This window comes from Pongo abelii, chromosome 15 (genome assembly GCF_028885655.2).
Source record: "Pongo abelii isolate AG06213 chromosome 15, NHGRI_mPonAbe1-v2.0_pri, whole genome shotgun sequence".
Lineage (NCBI taxonomy): Eukaryota > Metazoa > Chordata > Mammalia > Primates > Hominidae > Pongo > Pongo abelii.
Window position 1 is genome coordinate 99,941,438 of NC_072000.2, and position 23,480 is coordinate 99,964,917.

The window sequence follows — 23,480 nt, forward strand, 5'->3', positions numbered from 1 at the left end:
TTATTTTGGAAAGAGTTTAATATATTCTCTATTGTTAAGTGCATCAGATGCTGGACTTCTGAAACAACAATTATGCTTCTGCATAATAGCATTTTCTACATATTTCTGTTCATGTTGCTTGTTCCTCTGATTTACCTGGAATCAATGAATCTGAAAAACAAAAAGATTCTTTAAGCACCTGGTAAATTTCAGGTCCCACATTAGAAAATGAGCAATCATCAATAATATTGATGGGGGTGAAAATATGACATTGAGACTTTCGGGTAATGTCCCGAGTTTACTTTCATAGTTTACTAGGCTCAGGTTTCATGCCGAAGGATTATTTGAAAGACTCACTCACTGACATGATTTTCTGATTTTAAATGTGAACACTCCCAAAGCATAAACAGATCACCTCCAGCAACACTGTAAAAAAATACTCAAAGTTTAAAAAAAAAAGTAACTTGTGGCAGTACTTAGTGTTCAACAGAAAACACTCCATCTGCTAAACAATATCTCGACTGCAAAGCTTCTCTTCCTGTTGGCGGATAGATAATGACATAGCCCAGTCATTATCACCGTGGCAACAGTGACCAGAAACTATCAGAGGAAAATTGCACATGGAACAGCTGGCTCTCGAGCAGGCATGCCTCAGCTTCCTCTGGAGTATGCTTTTTCTGCAAGTCTGGTGTGCTCGAGGGTACCACCAACCCTGTGCGGCTCCAAGACTACAGATTACGTAGCAAGGCTACTAGTCCTGCTCTTCCGGATTTATTCTTCCCGCCAATAGGAGCACTTACCACGTTCCAAGCATCGTCCTAGGCACTGAGGATACAGCAGTGAATAAAGTTGAGTGCCAGGTAGGGAAGTCAATAACCAAGCTAGTAAATAACTGTATATTGTCAAGCACCGGTAAGTACAAGGGAGAGCAGAGCAAGCAATGGGCCTAATGAGGCTTGCTTTGTCTCCTCTGCACTCCCACACTACTTTGTATCTGCTTCTCATTTCTCACGCTGGGTCCAAGCTTTGGGCACCAGGTCTCCCTGGACATTCCGCGCTGGCACCGCGCCTAGCACCCAGCGGCTGCTCAGGAAACGTTTGTCGAACGAACGAATTCATTTCTTAGTTCCCCATTCAACAAACCTTTCCTGATCCTAGGCCCAACAGCTTAAAAGGCTGGAGGGCCAACGAAGCTGGAAACTCAGAGGCGGCCGGAGGCGGTGGCTCACGCCTGTAATCCCAGCACTTTAAGAGGCCAAGGCAGGAGGATCCCTTGAAGCCAGGAGTCCGAGACCAGCCTAGGCAACAAAGTGAGATATCGCCCCCACCCCCCCACCCACACCCCCGACGCCAATTCCGTCTCTAAAAAAAGGAAGAAAAAAGAAACCCAGAGGAAATCACACAGGCAAAAGCGCTTTACAAATTTTAAAAGTGAAAACTGTTCTAGAGAAATAATCGCGCGCCGGAGGCGGAAGCCCCAGAGCCTCAGCTCCCACGTGGCGACGGAGCCAGGGAGAGTCGAGGAGCCAAGGCTACGGCCCGAGCGCTGGAACCCCGGTCAGGCTCCCGCTCCCCGCCACCACGAACCGCATGCGGCCGCGGCGCTCCGGAGGCGCCCGGGGACGCTCACCTAAGCCGGGAGAGGCGGATACCGGCCCGGCCTAGCCCCGCTACCTCCCAAGAGACCAACACCACAAGCGCGCGCTAACCGCGTTGCCATGGCAATTCAACCGCCGCTGACACCGGAACCGGAAACTTCATCAGGAGGTGACCCCTTCCCGGCGTTCCGCGGAACGGGCGAGTCCCACGCTTCTCCCAGTTGTCTCGGGGTAGCCCAGCTGGCCTCATTGGCTCACGGGAGGAAAGTCGTCTTCCCTCTTGTTTTGCCTCTCGTTGCCCTGCAAGCGTGACCCTGATGGACATCCATTCTCTCCAATTAACTAACAAAGCGGTTGCCGACGACCAATAGTAAGGCAGTAGGATGCGGCTCCGGCATAAGGCCCACCTCCTACCTGCCGGGCAGGACGAGCAACGTGACTGGTAGAATCGAGTAATTACTGATCAGTATTGTCCAATCACGGAGGGCAGTTTAGAACCGGTCCAATGAGGGCCTCCAGGGGGCGGGTCGGACTGCCGCGGGCCGGGGAGCGCTCCGGGTGGCCAGCTGTGGGCCCGGGCCGTCGTGAGCTCCGGCTTGCGTGCGGAGATGAGTGGGTCCCTCGGCCGAGCGGCGGCGGCTCTGCTCCGCTGGGGGCGCGGCGCGGGCAGCGGTGGCCTTTGGGGTCGGGGCGTGCGGGCGGCGGGCTCGGGCGCGGGCGGCGGCGGCTCGGCGGAGCAGTTGGACGCGCTGGTGAAGAAGGACAAGGTGGTGGTCTTCCTGAAGGGGACGCCGGAGCAGCCCCAGTGCGGCTTCAGCAACGCCGTGGTGCAGATCCTGCGGCTGCACGGCGTCCGCGACTACGCGGCCTACAACGTACTGGACGACCCTGAGCTCCGACAAGGTCAGGCCAGTGTGCCGGGCAGGCGCCCTCCGCCCCGGGCCCAGGAGCATCGCTGCACGAGGCCGAGGGGTTCCGCCGCGCCGGGCTGGGGAGCGGGGCTTCATCCGCCGGGGTCTTTCTGAAGGTTCGAGCCGGATTAGGGCGAGGAGTACTGCCCTGGAGTAGAGTCTGGGCTGAAGGTGTGGTTGATTTGACTGGGTCTTGAGGATCTGGGGCTCTGTACTGTTGCCAACTTGAGCAGTAGGTAAAGTCCTGAGGATTCAGTTATCCTCACTTCGAGCTAATATAGGCGTTTCAGGGCGACTTGTCAATGACTGACTCGGAGGAGGGTGGCCCGCAGCCTGACTGCTCTGCACGGTTAGGAAACTCATAGTAAGGACCCACTGTGAGATAGGTACTTTCGCGGACACTTTGGGGAGGTTGGAAGCCATTGGCCTACTCGTGGGTAAGGTCTAGGGCTGTCGATGGTGGGGAGAGGGCTGAGGTTGCCTTTGAGGCTAGTGAGGTCGAGGCTGATCTCTCTTGGCTCACGGCTCAGGGTGTCAAGCACCATCCTCTGTGGTTGCTACAAGCAAAGGGTTGGGACTGCTGTCGGCTGGCCTTAGTCGGGATCTATGTTGTCGGTGAAGAGTCTTGACATTTGGCTTTAGATACTCAAGCACAAGGCTGAATGTATGTAGGCCAGGGCTTCGAGAGGTTTGTGGGGAAAAGAAGCAGCCCTGGCTCCTGGGCCCTGGGCTAACTCACTGGCTCAGCCTTGGAGCCCAGGGGGCCAGGGCACCAGGGGCCAGATGGATCAGGCCGGGAGAGGGAAGGCTGCAGCTAATAAGCATCTTTTCCAAGTACCCAACGTGCATTCGCCAGTCTTGTCTGAGTAGGGGAGGAGGAAGAGGCCAGGCACAAGGGCCTGCTCCTTGGCCAGGATGGTCAGGGTTGGTGGAGAACTGGGAAGGCTATACCTGTTCCTTCTAGAGAGTGACTTAGGGTACCTGCATCCCAGTTAGAGACTTTCAATGACTGAGTCCCTGCATGTCCCAAGCTAAAAAGAGGTGCCAGCTGTGTGCTAAAAATAGGTGCCAGGTTCTCTGTTACTCTAAATTTGAAATTACTAATCATAGTCATTGCTTACAATGAGACAGGCTGGTGTTTAGAAAAGCTTTGGGTTGAAATCCTCCTCTGTGGCTAATCAGGTGTAAAATTTAAGTCACTCAACTGCATTTGAGGTTAATGAAACAATTTGGCAAAGTTTTTGTTAGGAAGACAAAGTAAAAATTATAGAAAGTGTGTATTATCTTATCTGGCACAGAAAGCACCCGGTAAATGGTAGCTGGCTTCACATTAGCACTTTATGGTTTTCAAATGTATTTTTTCCCAGATTATCTAGTCCTTAAAGACTCTTGGTGATAGCTGATCCTCCATTTGCGGTAGGTGATAGTGGTGGTGGGTGGGACCTAGAAAGCATGTTAAGTTGAGGAGCTCAGAGGGCAGGTTCAGATTACCACGTATATGTAATATTACCATGTGGTATTCTCAAGACCCTTTTGTCTTCCTGGTCAACTAGAATGCCACCAGTTACTGGGCTCAGTTTTATCATGTACAAGGCAAGGGACCTGCAGTCTTCCTTAAAAGACAGCTTCTCTGCTTAAAAGAGGAGTAACTATTTTGCAGTCTTTTGACAGAGACCTTGCAGGGGGTCCCCTGCAAACTGCCAATATGGCACTAGTAAAAAAGTTGTGTTGTTATCTCGCTTAGTATAATGTTTTGAGGGTCTTTGGTTTGTGAATTTATTTTCTCTTGTTTAACTGGAAATGAGATATGCTGGAATATAGCTAGTAAACGGAAAGTAGGAGCAAAAATAAGAATATGTACTGGTAACATTTTATTTTTCTGTCTTTTATCCACGTCTGGTGTCTGGTTTCTGAGCTTACTTTCTTAAGTTTTCAAACAGCAGCAACAGGAATTTAACCCTTACATTCCTTGACCACTGAGTTTCATCAGATTGCTATTTTGGCTAATAAACGTGTTACATATATATTGAATATAACATGTACCTCTTTTATTGATTAGAAAAGTAAAGATTAGTGTAAGTATTAACATTTGGACTGGGCAGGGCGGTAAAAGCACGTTCCCAAAATGGGGATTAGTTCAGCCAGGGTATTAAGACTCTTCGCCTCTTCCCTATACAGCTTTATTTACCAAGAGCAACTAATGGGCTGTCTGATGCTTGCTTTTGCCAGCCGAAACTATGTTTGTACACCAGATCCAAGGTCATTTCTAGTAATAGGAACGGAGCTCTTGCAAAACTGGCCTTTTGTTGGTTCTTATGCCAAGGAGACCTGAACTTTACAAAGTGCCTAAACCGGAGGAAAACATTCTTTCCTAGTTTTGAGTACTGGGTTCCCAGGAGTGTGATGCAGACAGATCTTCAGACTGTGACCCAAGGAACAAAGGTGACTATGAGGCAGCATTGTGTTCTGGCCTTCTCAAGACCTTCTTGTCCTCTTTTTATCTGGAGTGCACACAGAAGACAGTCACAAAGGGATCAGGTCCCAGTAGACTGACATCATCGTTTCCTAATCCTGGTCTTAATAAAGGAACTTATGCTCATGGAAGCAACTTAGAAAACACTGAAAAGTTTAAAGAAGGAAAATCACCTCTAATTTCATGGAAACTATTGTATTAACATTTAGATCTAGTTCCTAACAGTTTTTTGGTTTTTTTTTAACACATCGAGACCATGCTTGTCTATACATAGTATTTTGCCTTCCAGAGAGGAGAGAACATGTCTTATGCCACTGCCTGTGGCGCTGTGTGTACTGCTTATGCAAAGCAAGCTTTCAGTGAGCATTTTAATAAATAAATAATGCTTTTATTTATCATTATATTGCAAACTCTGTGGCCTTAAAGGCATTATAAACATTTGCTGCCGATTTAGATCATCATTGTAGTCCTTGCATCTGGAACAGTGACAGAATAGGGACTCAAATAATTTGTTGAATAAATAACCATATCCTATTGTTGAATGTTTATTAAGCATTTGAAAATATTATCAACCTTTTCAGTATCAGGGAACTGAAGACAGTAGTGAAACACATGTCATGCTGGTGAACCTTAAAAGTTGGATAACAAGTTGTGTGTATGTGCTTGTGTGGTGCACATGTATGCTGCAGATGGGAGTGTAAAATGGTACCAACACTTTGGAGGAGTAACTGTCAGTACCCAGTCAAGCTATGGGTGAACAGAGTCTAAGACCCAGCTGCGTGACTCCTAGGTATATATTCTAGAGAGGGGGATCTGCAAACTTACCCTAGTAAAGGGCCGGAGAGTAAGTATGTCAGGCTTTGTGGGCTGTGTGGTTTTTGTTGCATCTATTCAACTCTGCTGTTATATAGCCTGAAGTCAGTCATGGGCAATATGTAGATGAATGAGCAGGCTGAGTTTCAATAAAACTTTATGAAAATAGGAAGTAGACTGGATTTGGTCTGACGACCATAGTTTATCTGCCCCTGGCCTAGAGACTGACTTCTGCATGTGTGTGTTAGGACATAGGTCCCCAACCCCCAGGCCAGGGATCCAGGCCATACAGCAGGAGGTAAGCGGTGGGCAAGCCAGCTTTACCGCCTGAGCTCTGCCTCCTGTCACATCAGTGACGGCATTAGGTTCTCATAAGAGCACAAACTCTATTGTGAACTGCACATGCGAGGAATCTAGGTTGTGCATTCCTTACGAGAATGTAACTATTGCCTGATAATGTGAGGTGGAACAGTTTCATCCCAAAGCCATTCCCACCCTTCCCTGGTCCATGGAAAAATTGGCTTCCACAAAACCAGTCCCTGGTGCCAAAAATGTTGAGGACCTCTGTGTTAGGTTACCTGTGTGGGGCGTTCATTGCAGCGTGGCTTGCAATAATGAAAAACTGACAGGAAGGGATCTTGGTCTATTAGTAGCAGACAGATAAATAAACTTTAGTCATATGATGGAAAGCTAAACTGTAGTTAAAATAAACTAGATCTAGATGTATTTAACATAGCTGAATCTCAAAAATAACAATATTTAGTCAAAAAGCAAGTTACAAACATGTAATTATGGCATAATACCATTTGTATATATAAATGTTAAAGGCATAAAACAGTCCCATATATTGCAGATATGTGTGCAGTGCACTTGTAGCTCATGGGCAGGAGTGACAGATGGCAGCTAGAGGGTAGAGGCCACCTCTGGTGAGGGACCCAGGTAGCATGTGGTTAAGAGTCTGGGCTTTTGTACTGCTGGAAGCCTGGATATAAATCCTGGTTTCACTGCACGCTGTCACTGTGAGTTTCGGTAAGTTACTTAACCCTTCTGAGCCTTAGTTTCTTCATCTGTAAAGTAGGAATAATTGTACCTGCCTTGTCAGATTTTTGTAAAGATTAAATAAGATTATTTTTGTAAAATGCTTAAAGAGTGTGAAACTCAGTAATCCTTAACTCAGTAAATGGTATTTTTTTTTTTTTTTTGAGAGAGTGTCACTCTGCTGCCTAGGCTGAAGTGCAGTGGACAATCTTGGCTCACTGCAACCCCTGCCTCCCGGGTTCAAGCGATTCTCCTGCCTCAGCCTCCCAAGGAGCTGGGATTGCAGGCACCTGGCACCATGCCCGGCTAATTTTTTTATTTTTAGTAGGGACAGGGTTTCACCATGTTGGCCAGGCTGGTCTTGAACTCCTGACCTCAGGTGATACACCAGCCTTGGCTTCCCAAAGTGCTGGGATTACAGGTGTGAGCCACCGCACCTGGCCTGAATGGTGTTATTACTTTATGGTATGCTTAATCACTTTTTCCTGCATTATTTTCCTATGCTTTTTCTGTTGCCTATTTTTCTCAGAAAAGCATTACTGTGAAGGGTGGGTGGTGGAGCATGTTGGTATGGAGAGAATGTCCACACTGTACCTGGTACTATGCTGGGAGCTCAATTCATTTCATTCCTTAGATATCATGGAATCTTCATAATAAATCTGTGAGGCATAGAGTATATTCCCACTTTACAGATGAGGAAACTGAGGCGAAGAGATGAACAGATTTGTCTGAGGCTGCATTTACAGGCTAGCAAACCAGATCTACTGACCCTTAAGCCTGTGCCTTGCTCACTCTGGCCCGTGCTTTGCTTTTCCTCTAGTGAGGGTCTACTGATTTCCATGCTTTCAGCTCAGATCATCTTATCTCGACTTAACGCCATTCTCTAAATTAGAGAAGATGAAGAAATTGTGATTCTCAGAGGTGGTGTAACTTGCCCAAGATCACAGAGTCTAGTAGGTAAGAGACAGAGTTGGAACTCACATCAGATTGTGAAGCTCCTGTAGTGAAGTTCTACCAGGAAAAATAAAAAGAAAGAAAACTATGATTATGCTGCTCTTATAGTTTAGTGTCCAAACCAGGAGTAATGTCCAGTGTTCTGAATGTGATGAATTTTGAAAAATACCTTTTGAAAGTTCTGGAAGGGAATTTTAAAGTACATTTCTGTACTCTTTCTGGGTTGATACTTTGGAATATGAATTTGTTTGTATGGGTTTTTTTGGTGGAGCATTAGATGCATGTAAACTGACTTTGTGAGATAGCCTCCTAACTCCCAGTTCCTAGTGTTACTCTGCCATATAACTTTGCAGTCAGCATTTTCTGCCCCAGATGGAATCACCACTATCACATGTGAAATAATGATTATCATTAAAATTCATTCTTGGATATGATTTTCTAATTTTCAAGAGTAGCTCTCTGATTCTGAGTTATTTCAAGTGATATTTGTAAGAACTACCACTGCATATTGCAGTTTTTGAAAACTAAAGTGTGAGAGAGATTAACCATGTTTAAACAGTTACTTGTGGGTCCGCAGGATTCATTTTAATATTCAACTTACGAAGAGTAGTCTTTTATTATTAGGAGTTTCTCACTTCACTCTATAGGAAGCAATTGGGTACTTCCTTAAATATTTAAACTGGTAATCAGCTTTCTTAAGAATGGAAAAGAGCGTAGTCATTAAGAAGGATGCCAACGTTTGGCCTTGACGCCAGCTGCCTATTACACCTATTCATCTAAAAATTAAAGAAGCAACTAAGTTTAATTTTGATAAACTGTCAGCTGCTGTCAAGAACAGGCAGGTGGCTCATGAGAAGTCAGTGTCACTTGTATGTGGCTGTGTGTGCTGGGTGTTGAGAATGCCTGAAGCCTGCTTGTTTTGGTAGTTTTGGTGGTAAGGATTCTGGGGGTCTCCCCTTCTCTCATAGTCAGGACATATGATAGACAGCAACATAAAGTTTAATGAATGAGGCAAGCCCAATGCTTCGATTGAGTGTGATACTATAAAAGTGATTGATGAAAAGCAATTTTATTTTAAAAACATGTATTTTTTGGGTAAAACATGTAGTTTTGGGTAGTTCTTAGGCAGCAAACTTATTTCCATTTTTGGTGTGTTTCAGAAATTATAGACAGCCACCAAAATAAATCAGTAAAAACTGATTATCATGGAAAGCTTCACACAATATATTATTCATTGAAACAAAACAGGTCGTTCAGGCACATAAATGATTCATTTGTATAAAAGGTAGTTAAAGTTGAAGAGAATGAAAAGAAGCTCATGTTACCTTAAACATTTCTTAATTCTCGCACCCAGCTCTCAGTCATCATAAAGGTAAAAGTTTTGTAATCGGCATCATTGTAAAAAGTGAGTTTTGATAGACTTTGTATTTGAGGACAGAGTTTGAAGAAAGTAAAAAACACACAGATTATGCTAGTTGTTTTTGTTGATGTAGCATCAAACATCACCATGATGAACAACTTGAATTCATCAGGGTATTCTAGTATGTCTAGATATTTGGCATTATAAAGACATTTTGATGATTAATGGAATTTACTCTTTATTGGCAAATGCCAAAGAGCTAACTGATGTTTCTTTACCAGCACCCAGAGTGGCTGAGAGGTGTCCTTTTGGAGGCCTAGAGCAATGTAACCCTTTCTTAATATGTGAAGTCTGGAGAAGGAAGATAAAGCCCTTGGTTCAGGTGCTTTCTCTAGGGCTGTCGTTTAGAGCAAAGTCAGTTTTTTTTATAAGGCAATAACTTTTAAGAAAAAAATAAATTGTATATTGGGACTTGTGATATAACTGAAATCAGTAATTTTATTTGGAAAATGTTTGATAATAAATTATAGGGTATCAAGAGCAAGTTTTTGTATTTTTAGTTTGTTTACATAAAAATCGATTTGTGTAAACTGTACTGTACTTGAACAATCTGTTGACTTTTCTGTTTTGTTTATCCATGTGCTCATTTTGGCCATTTAAAAATATCTATCTATGTAAATATAAAAGTGTCACGTAAGTGTTAGTTATTATATGCCATGCTTTGACCATCTTCGTTTTTAACATGACCAATACAGGCTTTTTAATGGCCGACTATGGTTTTGAAAGCACAGTCATCTCAACATACAAGTAGAAAAGGAAGTAGACTGATGAAGAGGAATGTTAAGAGTAATCTTTTATGTCTTAAGATTGAAGCCACATTTCTTTCTTAGCATTTTGTTATAGTCGTCATCCTTGTGGCTCAGAATTGAACAGGGTAGTCGCACAGCTGTGCTGTCACAGAGCGTCCCTCATCTCCTCTGTGTCCTCAGAGCCATTTGCACACAGGACTGATCACATGTGTGCTGGTTGGTTTCTTGGCTGCTTGAGCTCTTAAGAGCAGAGTGGGTCTCACTCCCCCACCCCCCAGCCCTGGACAGGGACCTTGCTGAGCTCTGGGCCTGAGTTAGACTTACCAGTCACTTCGGGTTCTGCACAGAGCCTCATCATCCACTGCACAGAGAGCCCATCACAGTGGCTGGATAGATGGGAACTGACAACCCATAGCCCTGGAACAGGGATTTTTCCCTGGGTAAAAGTAATTGTTAAAAATTAAAAAAAAAACAAAACTCAACAACTCATCATCTCGAGGAGAAGTAACTGACGGCCTGCACCAACCTAGATAGTCACGGTCATGAAAAGCGCACAGGTGGGATTGCCCGACTTGGCCATGAATTACCGTGATGGATCCATTTGGCAATGAAGTTGGTTGTGACATTTCTTCAAGTTTTGCTTCACTTGAAGCTTGACTGGTTGATGAAGAATTATGGCCTTATGTATCTTACGTGACTTGCGTTACCCAGTCCAGTCCTCTGTCATTAATCTGCAGTCCGCAATGTATCAGGTATTTTACTGAGAATCTTACTTACCTAATTCTCACACACACAAAAAAACCTTGTGAGATGAGGGTGGAAACAGGATGAGAGGTCAGGTGACTTGTCTGCAGGCTGACGATTTGTAATTGGAAGAGTTAGGGCCTAACCACTGGTCTCTTTGACACAAAAACTCATGCTCTTAGTAGCAAGCACAGTGCTGTCAAGATTGGGGGAAGCCAGGGAGGGACAGTGGGTTGTCTGCTACTAGTGGGTCAAAATTACCTATTTAGTCATGAAAGGTTCAGCTTTTACCATTTAAATAACAAATAAATGTTCTTTCTCCATAGGCATTAAAGACTATTCCAACTGGCCCACCATCCCTCAAGTGTACCTCAATGGCGAGTTTGTAGGGGGCTGTGACATTCTTCTGCAGATGCACCAGAATGGGGACCTGGTGGAAGAACTGAAAAAGCTGGGGATCCACTCCGCCCTTTTAGATGAAAAGAAAGACCAAGACTCCAAGTGAGGGCGGCCAAGTCCTCACTGAGCAGAGAGGGAGCCGTTCATGTCAGAGACTCACTGCCAGAAAAGCCTTACCCATTTTGGTTTTCACTATTGAGACCGCAACTGCTTGCACTGATCATTTTGGTTCGTGAGCAGTTGGTGATTTTATTTGGTCTGGTGTTCGGGCTAAGAATATTTTATTGTGGACTTAATTACAACCACTGCACTGTAATGATTCAATGCTATATTACAATATTGCTGTAAACAAAATTCATTCTTACATTGTCACTTACTCTTTGCCTGATTCAGGAGTTAAACAGGAGCTTTGGAATCATTATTCATGACCCCTCTGCAAATGTGTCAGTCTCCAAAGACAGTATCTCCCCCCAAATTTTGTGTAGCTTCTTTTGTTATGGAAAATGATGGACAAAAAAAGTAACTGTGATAACTGGGGCGTTGTTTTTTAAAATAAACTCCAGCACAGGGATGCTGTGCATGCCTGAGTTGATTCTGAAGTGCATATGTCTGTAAGGATTTGGAGTGCCTGCAGTGTTTTATGTGTGGGAAGTAAGGGTGAGTCTCATGTTCTTCTATTAAATTTGCCACAAGAATTGCCATCGAGCCCTGGTCTACTTTCTGGGGGAAGCAGCTGTTTAGCTGGTGAGTCAACTGTGCAGCTGGAGGCGTGGGTGGGCTGGAGGGAGCAGAGGTGGGTGAGGCCGGAGGAGGCGGCCCCACCTGCCTATCTCTGGAGCCCTGTGCTTGGCACACTGCTACAATTAGATAGGGAGACATCGTCAACAGTCCACCAAGCTAGGGGATTTAATGAGTATTTTACTTCTTAAAAAGTGAGGCCTTTCTAAAAGAGGACATAATTGGAATTGTGGCAGAGATCCTCCCAGTGTCTGGTGTCTTTATGAGACTTTTCCATGATTTCTGCATCCCGAGACTGGGGCCTGGTGGAGCCTGGGGCTATGCAGAGGCCCATGGGAAGGAGGCCCACCTGGTGTGGCGTGGAGGCTTTGTTCATCTCCAGGGACTTAAAGAGAGTGCTTGTCTAGAAACATATCTTTACGGTGGCAGAGGTGGGAAGAAGGATGCATTTTCTCATAATAAGGGCAAAAAGGACAGGATGGCTCTTTCCCCCAGAGCCATTCTAGAGGCTTGTTCTTTGTTGCTTATTTAATCTCCTTGAGTTCCTCTCGAGAATACTCTGAAAACAGACTTCCTCCATGAGGTCAGGCTAGAACTGGATAGAGTTACCCCTGCTCCCCTTCCCCAGAGGTTTTGGAAGGGAAAGGAAAGCTGTAGCCCCACGCCCCCGCCCTGGGGACTGCCCCATCAGATTAGAGCGCTGCTCCTCAGCAGTCACCCACCTCACAGTGTTGGAGAAAAGAAAAATAGATTATTCTCAGAAAGAGGTTATTACATTAATTGTCTGCTACATCCCATGATACCTTTATGTCTTCTGTAAGCTAAGGGACCTTAGGATCTTAGAGGAGGTTAAAACACATCCATTTGAGCCATTTGGTTTAGAAATGAGGGAAGCAGGAGCACTAGAAGGATCCACCTTGCCCTGTAGACAGAGTCACCATGAATAAGTCACTTCATACTGCCTCTGGATGGATATAGGCCGTGGACCAGAGGCCGGGTCTGCAAAATTGTCCCTTGCCATCACATCTAGTGAGGAGTGTGATACGTTTTCACAATTTCACTTCTTTTGGCTTTTCTTTAAATCTGCCTGTGTGCCCTTAGGTTTCATCTGAAAAGTGAAATGATGAGAAACTTATTGATGGGAAGCATCAATGTAAGAAACCTCTCTAGAATATGATTGGAGCTAGGAAAAGCCTGCCAAGTGAATAATTTGACTCATGCTTATGAGTCATAGTGAGATCATATCAAAGTCACTAGGGAACTTATAAGTTGAAGGAATCACTGGGCTCTGTGAGGAATATAAGTGTTCTTTCTCAGAGTTAATAATTTTTTCTATACGCCTAACAAATCTCTACCAAGTAGAAAATTGAAGATGCTATCTAGTGTGTAAGTGAATAATTTTGATGGTCTGCATAATTAGAATTCACTGTGAGAATTAGAGCAGAGACACAGAGGTTCCTTGTGCAAACAGCAGTATCACGCACCTACTTAAAATGCAAGGACTGCTTCTCGGGTTTTCAGTACAGTCCATTAGGCCTATATTAGTGTGATTATATTGGATATTTGTCATAGCTTCAGGGTCTGTGTGATTAGACCCTTAGAAATCAAGTTATTTTAGAAGATTAAACATATGATTTCAGGTAGTTTTTATTTTTTTCATGGATTGGTAGTTACATAAATGTCATTATGTTTCATTTAAGCTATGAGTTTTAGAGATACCTTAGAACAGAAGATAACTTTTAAGTTGGGTTTCGTTTTGTTGGCACTATTAAATTCGCTTGTGTAGAATCTGGGAACTGAAGCTTTCCTTTAACTTTTCAAGCCACAGCAGCCAGCTTAAGAGAGAATTCTTGTTACATTTGTTGGGTTTACTTAGATATTTTGACATAAATTATATTTTGAGAAATCAGGTCCCCTGTTTGTGACAGGAGGGACTGTGTGAAGGGTAGAGGAATGACTTGTGTCGGCAAGGTTTCATTGATGCAGATTGATGATTGATTGATTGAGAAAGGTTCTTGCTCTGTTGCCCATGCTGGAGTGCAGTGGCCTGATTATGACTCACTGCAGCCTTGACGTCCTGGGCTCAAGAGATCTTTCCCACTCAGCCTCCTGAATAGCTGGGACTTCAGATGTGCACCACAACACCTGGCTCATTTTTTTATTTTTTATTTTTTAGAGACAGGGTCCCTATGTTGCCCAAGCTGGTCTTGAACTCCTGGCTCAAGCGATCCTCCCACTCTGGCCTCCCAAAGTGTTAAGATTACAGGCATGAGCCACTGCGCCCGGCAGAAACAAATTTAAATGTGAGGTGAGAAAGCTTCCATGTTGGTTCCTGAAAGTCACCGACAGGAAAAGATATATGTTAGGGGATGGCCACACAAAACACTGATTGTTTTAAAAATTTAACATTCCACTTAATAATTGTTTAGTAAATCTAAAAAGCAGCTTTAAATTGTGCCTAAGAACCATATAATAGCTACTATGAAGCACAGCAGAGGAATGGTGAAGAGAAAAGCCATTTTAAGGTCCAGGGGCTTACAAAGACGCCTGGGGTGACCAGGTGGACTCTTGTAAAGCCACATTCCTGTCCTATTTCCTGAGAGTAGCATCACTTTAGGTCTGAAAGCTATGTGGGCATTTTGCGTAAGGGGAGCATTGTTTTCTTGGCGGTTGCCCTGGGAGCCCAGTGCAGGTGAGCTGAGGGCAGAGTCTCCCTGAGGGCAGAGATGCCACTGAAGGTGCACCTCACCTCAAAGATCCCTATCCCGGATTCAGCCAGAATAGCCTTGTTATTCCCCTCCTTGTGAACCTCCCGGGGCACCTGGTTGTGTCACAGTGAAGTCTTTCCTATCCCAGAAAGCCTTCCCTGACCCCAGACGGAACAGACTCTTTAATCCGCTCTACAGCCCTGTTCTTTGTTCATCACCCCAGGACCTAACTGCCTTTTACTTGGCTTTATTCAAATCCCCTCTGGCCAGCATACAGAGTGCCCCCAAAAAATATATTTAGAAAAGAGTGAAGAATTTCCTTTCTTCATTCCTTTTGGATTAGTCACAAGAAATGTTAGGCTATTACAGGTTACAGCCTCGCGACACCGCAGTAGCTAAGAGCTGGGACTCAAGTCACCCTCCCTGGATTTGCATCCCAGCCCTTGCCAGGTGTGCTACTGACCTCAGACAACTTAGTAACCTCCCTTCCTGCTTAAGTGGGCAAATAGCAGATGCCACCGACCTCAGGCGTGTTACAAGCTTAGATGACAGCACCCTGTCGAGAACATGGCTCATAATGAGCTCTCACTGTAAGTTGACCTTGACAGTTAATGTTGGATTATACCTGGACTTTGTACCACGCTGTGGTATCCACCACCGTTTGGAGGGTTTAAGGGAGCAGAGAAGGACAGGCTGATGAACAGAACATCGTTCATGTTTGGTTGCCCCTGGAACATAGAGACTCATTGTTGAAGGCAAAGGACAGATCTAATCCTTGTGATGATCTATCAGTGGACTGCCCAGCAGCCCTAGGGGATGGCAGGGCCTTCAGCCAGAAAGAATTCCCTGTAAAGTATCTTTCCTACGATTATAGTTTGACTTACTGCCACCGAGTTTTATTTTTAAAAATACTGCTTCTATTTCATACCAAAGTGGAGAGTCTTTTCTGGACTGATATGTTAGACAGTTATTGTGTTGAGTTGTGCTTCAAAGAACGCAGTTTAACTTTGAGCTAATTCTAATTTAGCAGTAGCAAGGATTGTGACACTGGGTTCTACTGTACCATTAGCCATTTTCACAGGGATTCATTTTGCCAGAAAAAGGAGGTAGAAATGTTCGCCGGTTCCTAGGAAATTTGGTGAGCAAATATGGAAAGTATTTCCAGATTATCGATGTGTCTTCACTAGTCCTGAGCAAGCTATCAGCTTTGATCATCACCACCACCGATGAAGCAGCCTTCCTGGGGAGGCCATGCTGGGCCCGAGTCTATGGGGACCTCTTCTGGCTCCAGACCCAGGCTGGGCAGAGGCTGAGACTTCGGCTGGGTGTCAGATACCCCTCACCCCTTGCCCTGAACTTGGGGGCGTTAGGGTGCAGTCAGAGTCTGACATAGGTATCAAAATATTTCAAATCTCAAGGAGAACTTCAGAGTTCTTCAGTACGTTTACAAGTAAATTGTAATCCTGGGAAACTAGCAGCACACTTCCTGTTATTCTGGCTTTTTAAACTGTTTTGTTTTCTGTTTGTTTTTGAGATGGAGTCTCTCTCTGTTACCCAGGCTGGAGTGCAATGGCGCGGTCTCGGCTCACTGCAGCCTCTGCCTCCCGAGTTCAAGCGATTTTCCTGCCTCAGCCTCTTGAGTAGCTGGGATTACAGGCGCCTGCCACCACGCCCAGCTAATTTTTTGTATTTTTAGTAGAGACGGGGTTTCACTATGTTGGCCAGGCTGGTCTCAAACTCCTGACCTCGCGATCCACCAGCCTCGGCCTCCCAAAGCACTGGGATTACAGGCATGAGCCATCGCGCCCGGCCTTTAAGTTGTTTTTTAACTTTTGTCCATGATTCCTTAGTAAAGTCTCCTTAAAATGATTCTTGGGAGAGCAGAGGGCAAGGGGTGGTATCAGTTACACCTGACTAAGTTACTTCAGTTCAGGTGCACTTTGTAAAAAGTGTGGTGGGATGTCTGTGTCCTAATCCCCGGAATATGTGACTGTGTTACCTGGGGTAAGTTTAAGCTGTGTTTAAGTTCAGGATCTTGAGATAGAGAGATTGTCTTGGATCACCTGGGTGGGCCCAATGTAATCACAGGTGTCCTGGGCAGGAGGGGAGCAGGGCCCTCTGAAGAGGGCGGAAGGGGCCGCGGGCCAAAGATTACAGGCAGTCTCTAGAGCTGGAAAAGTCAAGGAAACGGATTCTCCCCTGGAGTCTCCAGAAAGAACACAGGCCATGATTTTAGCCCAGTGAAAGTCATTTTAGACTTCTGACCTCCTGCCCTGTAAGATTAAAAATTGGTGTTAAGCCACTAAGCTTGTCATTTGTTACAGCGGCAAAAGGAGACTAATACAACTGGCTGCCAGGATTTTATGGTGGACGCTTACTTGGTATGAGCAGACAGGGGGAAGGGTCAAACAATTATTGAGCATTTAGATCCGTAATTTGCTCCTCACCAAAGATCTGCAAATGTGGGATATTCTCTCTTCCTTTCAGATGATGACACAGAGACTGGGAGGGGGTCAGGTCACTTGTCCAAGGTCACTACCTGGTGGAATTTGAGCTGTGATCAAATCCATATTGCAGCACCCTTTGGGAGGCCTGGCTCAGTGAGTGCAGCCACTTAGTGCAGCTCTGGCTGTGGTGTCCAGAGTGTTTGCCCTGCAGCCCTGAGAAGAACTGAATTTGAGCTTCAGTTTCCTATTGAAAGAGCCAGGGAGACCAGGGATTTTGGAAGTTGCCCCTGGCCATCCACTATCAAGTATGTGAAGGAAGCAGAGGGTCCTACCTCTGAGATCAGACAAATGGAAGGTGAATGCAAATGATGCCTCCTTGCAAATGATGCCAGGGAAAGCCTGCTGGGCCCCGTGTGTTGTGTGGACAGGTGACCAGACCAGAGGTCCCGCTGGACTTCACTCTGAAATTCCATACAGCAGGAAGTAAACAAAGTGCTTTACAAGCGAGCTCCTGCGGGCTGCTGGTCTTTCCCTGCACTTCCGTCCGACCTCGGTCACAGCCCTGGGTGGGGTCAGATATTTCTACCCATACTCAGGGCCACCTGTTGCCCCAAGTTCTCACTTCCTGGCGATGTCCCTCTGCCAGCCCTTGCTGCTGCCCCCACCTTCCTCTGTCTGCCCCCCAACCCCCAGCCTTTTCCGTGGTCACAGTTGTCCTTTTGTTCCCTGTGGTTTCAGAAACATGGTCAAATAGGGTATAAGCTTTTAGTATCCCATTCATTTGAAATTTTAACCTGGTTTTTAATAAAACAATGCATGCATATAATTAGTCAAATGATACTTTAAAAACTACAGTAATAATGAAAAACAGCACTCTCCTGCCATTTGATCCATGGGACCTGCTCTCTATAGGAAACAAATTTCCATTTCTTAAGCAGTTTCTTCTGTTTCCCTCCCTATTTCATTTTCCTTTTTCTTCCTTCCTTTTTTTGTTTTGTTTTGTTTTGTTTTGTTTTTTGAGATAGGGTCTCACTCCATTGCCCAGGCTGGAGTGCAGTGGTGCAATCACGACTCACTGCAGCCTCGACTTCCCAGGTTCAGGCGATTCTCCCACCTCAGCCTCTCAAGTAGCTGGGACTACAGGTGTGTGCCACTACACTCAGCTAATTTTTTGTATTTTTAGAAGAGATGGGGTCTCACTGTGTTGCCAGCTCGCTCAAACTCCTGGACTCAAGAGATCCACCCACCTGGGCCTCCCAAAGTGCTGGGATTACAGGCGTGAGCCACTGCACCTAGCCAATATTTTTTAATGTGCTTATATTGCTATTTCTTTTCTAATCAATCAGATATTATCTAGTCTCTTTGCCATTTTGATAGATAAGAATGCTCTCATATAATCATCAATCTACCCTACTTCTCACTGTTCCCTATGTAATTAGCACAATAGTCAGTCTTTACATTATTATTGACAATATATGTTAGTGAAATAAATGCATATAAGCAAATGCTGTATTCCTTTTTTAACTTTTATCTCCATTTATTAAAAATTGCCTTTTTTTAGTTGTTTATTTTCTATTTGATTATTTTGTATTGGATTTTTATACAGTGCACAGGCATCTGCCAAATACCTGTCAATAAAGTTTTTGAACAGAAGAATCACATAACTCAGTCGCCCTTGCCCCCTGCCAAGCTCCCTCCTGGAATCCTCCACCCTCCAGCTGCCCTCTGATGTCTGTCATCATCCTTGCTCTTCCTGTGTTGGATTTTCCGTTCCCTGTGTCCCGTGTCTTGGTCTTTTTGCTTTATTCCTTTGCTCTGCTGGAGCACATCCTGCAAAAACTTCCTAAAGAAGTTGCATGGGAGGTTCACTTTTTGAGACCAGGTCGTTGGAAAAGGTTTCTTTATACCCATATTGTTACACAACTTGGGTCTGCCCGCTCAGCACAGTAAGACCAGATATCCACACTGAGGCTTTGCAGCAGTAGAAAGGAAGCCATTTATTTGCAGGGCACCATGCAGGGAGGATCAGGAAGCAAACAGTCAAATCCTGACACCCCTGATGGCTTGTGGGTAAGGGTTTTTAGAGGCAGGGTACATTTCAGGAAAGTGGAAGCTACAGGCATAATCATGAATCAATACATAGAGATTACACATTGGTTTTGGCCTTAAAGGGTGGGATATTGTGAAGGAGGGGTGGAGCTTACAGGTAGGTTCAAAGATGTTCTGATTTGCAATTGATTAAGGAAGAGAAGCTTTGTTTCCACCTTTGGGGTCCGCAGAGAAGAATATTATCTCAGGCTCATGGGTGCGACTCCTGCCAGGCCCCTCAGGAAGAAACTTAGAACAAAGAATGAAGGTCAGACTTCAGTCCCCAGTTCCCTTATCTGAGATATACGTGCCAGTGATTTGTTGGTTGGGGGTCCGGGTTTCTAAAAAACTCAGACATATGTTAAGATGTTATCTCAGTTTCTACAGGGAACCAAACATCTCATGACTAACTTCCTGGCTACTAGCTTAGGCTACTATTACCTTCTTGCTCATCAAGTTGCTTACTTAATTCTCAGAGCTAGCAGGTGCCTCGAATTTCCCTTGGAAGCTTCATGGGACCAGGGGGCCCTGTTTTGTTCCCTGGTGCACTCCAAGTGCTTAGAAGCACGCCCAACAGAGGTAGGAGCTCGCTATTTACTTACCGAATAGATAGACGTGTTAGGGCCACAGCTGTAGCCAGACATCGCTCCTTGTAGGCGAGTGAGGGGCGTGACTGAGAGCACAGAAAGCTCTGCCATGACAGCAGAGTCTGCCTGGGCATCGGGAGGCACACAGCAGGGGTCTCCTGGGGCTGGGGGCCATTGAGAAGTGATGCCAGCATGAGTCTTAGAGGACAATGAGCCTGGGACCACCAGGAAGCACCAGACAGCACCAGACGACGTTCCTTGGTAGGTCATCTTTGCTGTCACACCCTGAGGAGATGGTGTGCAGCTGACAGTGGTGGCCCCTTCTAAGTGGACAGGGTCCCACAAGATCATGTGTTGTGCTCAGCAGTGATTATGCTGGTAGAACCTGTACCTTTACATTGAGCCAGACCCTGAGTGTGTGGCAGGCCCTGGGCATGTTGCACTGCAGGTGTGTGTGTTGCTGAGTTGCAAGTAGCCACGGGAACCCTGACACACCAGCACCACACTTAGACCCCTGCACTCAGGGACCCTTGCCCTCTCTGGTTGCTCCCATTGCCGCAGGACAGCGAGTCATTGGGGCCAAGGGCTGTGATCACCTGAGCCCTTGCTCTCTTCCTCCCCAGACCCTAATACAGGTAACAGGGTCTAGGAACTCCCTGCCCCAATGTTCGGGATCTGCGTCCAGGCCCATGAGCTTCTAACCCAGTCCATGCTCCTGAAGAAAGACAGCACCACCACTCTGGGTGTATGGACCCCTCTGCAGGAAGGGTATGGGGTATTGTGGACAGAGCCTGAACGCAGATCTCCATTGCTCACACTCAGACCCCTCTGGGTGCTGCACGTGTGACCCAACAAAGCAGGTCCGGACGCTCACTGCTGGCTGAGTCCAATTAACAAGAGCGACATCTGATAGAAAGAAAATGAATTTATTACCCAAACTAGTAGAGGGGAGGCAGCCGAATTCCTGTCCAAATTAACCGCTTCAATTTTTAGCAGGAAGGCCAGATTTTAAAAAAGAAAAACTTGATAAGGAAGGCATGCAAGACTTGGACTGAGCATAATGTCTGTGTGTCTTGTTTTGGTGGCTGTGTCAGGTCCCAGTTCACCTGGACCTCGGGCTGACATCATCTCAGTAATGGCCGGGCTGTTCATCAGCCGCCTTGAGGTCATCCCTGAAACTTTGCAACTGGGTCTCCAGACTTGGTCTGTTTCAAGATCAGCCCCTGGAACTTCTAAGAAGGCACACAATTAGATACTAACATACAGTTAGACAAATGTAAAGAGAGTATGGATGGTGGGAAAGGGAGGGGCAGGAGTCTATATTAAGGCTAGGGAAAAAGACTTTTGCAGTTTCCCTCAAGATTGTGTCTTGAAATCCAAGAGAAAGGGAAAAAAGTTTGAAATGCATTTTGAAGTTAAGCTGCCCAGTTACACATGGAAACACGGTTGCTCACCCTATACCCGCTTAAGGATGTGACCTGGGGCGTCTCTTGCCTCACTTTGCATCTTGTTTTTGCCTCTACCTTGGGGTCTCTCTTGCTATTGCAGGGGAGAGTATTTGAGGAACAGTTCAATGGGATTTAAGACCGTTTGAGAGGAACCCACAGAGGGGTGGGAGATCACTGGCTTGGGGCATTCTGGGCTGAGCTGTGGGCTTCCTTTTGGTTCTGTCTCTGGGTATGTGTTCTTTTGGTGGGTCTGTGCCAAGAACAAGCTTCACCTCTAGGATGGCTGCCTGGGGGCTCTGGAAAGAGAAGTGGACAGCCACAGCACTGGCTATTTGTATCTACAGGCAGGTGGGTTCAGCTTGGATGTAAGCATCTTCAGGATTCAGCAGCCTGAGGGACACCGGGACTGGGACATTGGATTTGGTGTCAATCACGCTAACCAGTCTCTTTTCTCCTCCTGCCTCCACAAACCAGTGGTGTGGGCTTGTGTAAAGGAGTCTGCCCCCTTCCTTCATGAAGTCACAGTGGGAGCCTCAGAGTGAGGCATTGGGGAGTAGGCAGTAAAGGGCTAACTGAACAAGCTGGGAGTTCCCAAAACCCTGCCCCTTTCAAAGAAAGAACTGGCTTTGTACCTCCTTCTGGGAGATAACCCAGCAGACCTGGGAATACCCTGCCTGGAAAGAGTGCTTTTGTGTGCCCAAGGCCCTGGGCCCCATTGGGTCAGTTTGACCTCTGAGGGGTTAGAAACTGAGGAATCCCTGCACTTTGGGAGACCAAGACGGGTGGATCACTTGAGGTCAGAAGTTCAAGACCAGCCTGGCCAACATGGTGAAATCCCATCTTCACTAAAAATACAAAAATTAGCCGGGTGTGGTGGAGCCTGCCTGTAATCCCAGCTATTTGGGAGGCTGAAGCGCAAGAATCACTTGAACCCAAGAGGCAGAGGCTGCAGTGAGCTGAGATCGCACACCTGCACTCCAGCCTGGGCGACGGAGTGAGACTGTGTCTCAAAAAATAAAATAAAATAAAATAAGGGTCAGAAGTGAACTCTGGGGCCTAAGTCAGTCACGTGGGCGCTCCAGTAACACCCTTGGATACCACGGCTTGGTCTCACATCTCTCTCTTGGGTGAGCTTCCGTGGCTGTCAACACTTTGAGTGTGTCACCATACATTGCTGCTGGAAGAAACGCACGCTGTCTGACTCCATCTGGAAGCACATCTGGAAGCTTGTGCCTGGTCTCTCCTGGACTCCACCCTATGCACCATTTACCATTGCTTAAAAAAAAAAAAAAAAAAAAAAAAATCTCCATCCTTTCACTCTACCAAACCAGATAGCAGCTGTTCTGAGTCCTGTGCGTCCTTCTAGGGAATCATGAAGTCTGAGGTGGCCTTGGGAACCCCCAGCACAGGGGGAGAATCTCCAGGTGGCTGGGCTTGGAACCCCCGAGGGATCATTTCTTGGTCACTTCTTACGAATTACCTCTACCACTACCAGGCAGACTTCGTGACCCTTGGACCCATGAACTTTCCCATTGTCCCTGGTGGCAAAGCTGGTCAAGACTGGAACATGCAGGCAAAGTCTTTTCTAAAGACTCAGGAATGACCATGGAGAAACGAACAGAGTAGGGAAATGGGCTTACAAGACACGGTTCACTCAGCTTGGACTTGCTGCCCACTTGTTGGGCTTGTTTCCTAGCTCAGACCCCTCACTCCCACCCCCAGAAGCTCACACCTGCATCTCTACTCCTTTAAGGATCCAAGCTAAGAGAAACACTTCTAACTCCTCTCTTCCACCTACCTGAGTGTTTCTCAGCGGGGATTTCTTGCCTGGGCTTCGGCCTCCTCCCTTGGCCAGTGTCCTTGGGAAAGACGCCTGACCTCTGTGCCACGTGGTAACCCCAACCCTCATCCACACACAGTAGGGAGACTGTGGAGGGATTGTTTTGTAGCAGGACATTGAGCAAATTGCTTCTCTTCTCTGCCTTTCAAAGACATCCGGATTTTCATTTATTTATTTTTGAGACACCGTTTCACTCTGTCCCCCAGGCTGGAGTGCAGTGGTGCCATCTTGGCTCGCTGCAACCTCTGTCTCCCAGGTGCAAGGGATTCTCCTGCCTAAGCCTCCCGAGTAGCTGGGATTACATGCAGGTGCCACCATGCCTGGCTAAGTTTTGTAGTTTTAGTAGAGATGGGGTTTCCCCATGTCGGCCAGGCTGGTCTCAAACTTCTGACCTCAAGTGATCCGCCCATCTCGGCCTCCCAAACTGTCAGGATTACAGGCATGAGCCAGCGCACTGGGCCTATTTATTCAATATTTACATTTGAAGACTTTACCCAAGTGTTTACTAATGTTAGCAGAGTTGGCCCTAGAAATACTGATTTAAAG

The 23,480-nt window shown here is 46.0% G+C and overlaps 1 protein-coding gene, 1 long non-coding RNA gene and 1 other non-coding gene across 3 annotated transcripts; 1 reads left to right on the top strand and 2 right to left on the bottom strand.

The window, feature by feature from the left end:
• LOC100938203 (uncharacterized) lies at positions 1 to 2,140 on the bottom strand. The gene is made up of 2 exons (XR_008513202.2): positions 780 to 2,140; positions 1 to 150 (listed from the first exon to the last, which is right to left on the bottom strand). It is a non-coding gene; the product is annotated as an uncharacterized LOC100938203 (long non-coding RNA).
• LOC112128922 (small Cajal body-specific RNA 13) lies at positions 442 to 716 on the bottom strand. The gene has a single exon (XR_002911367.1). It is a non-coding gene; the product is annotated as a small Cajal body-specific RNA 13 (non-coding RNA).
• Positions 2,107 to 11,682, top strand: GLRX5 (glutaredoxin 5). Its single transcript, XM_002825071.6, has 2 exons — positions 2,107 to 2,480; positions 11,006 to 11,682. The coding sequence occupies exons 1-2, from the start codon at positions 2,186 to 2,188 to the stop codon at positions 11,182 to 11,184; spliced, it is 474 nt and encodes a 157-aa protein (XP_002825117.4). The 5' UTR covers positions 2,107 to 2,185; the 3' UTR covers positions 11,185 to 11,682.
• Positions 11,683 to 23,480: the final 11,798 nt, after the last annotated feature.

Bases quoted from the DNA above. Each gene is read 5' to 3' on its own strand.
- GLRX5 (XM_002825071.6), top strand. From the start codon at position 2,186: ATGAGTGGGTCCCTCGGCCGAGCGGCGGCGGCTCTGCTCCGCTGGGGG. The intron at 2,481-11,005 runs GTCAGGCCAGTG...CTTTCTCCATAG, and splicing joins CGACCCTGAGCTCCGACAAG to GCATTAAAGACTATTCCAAC.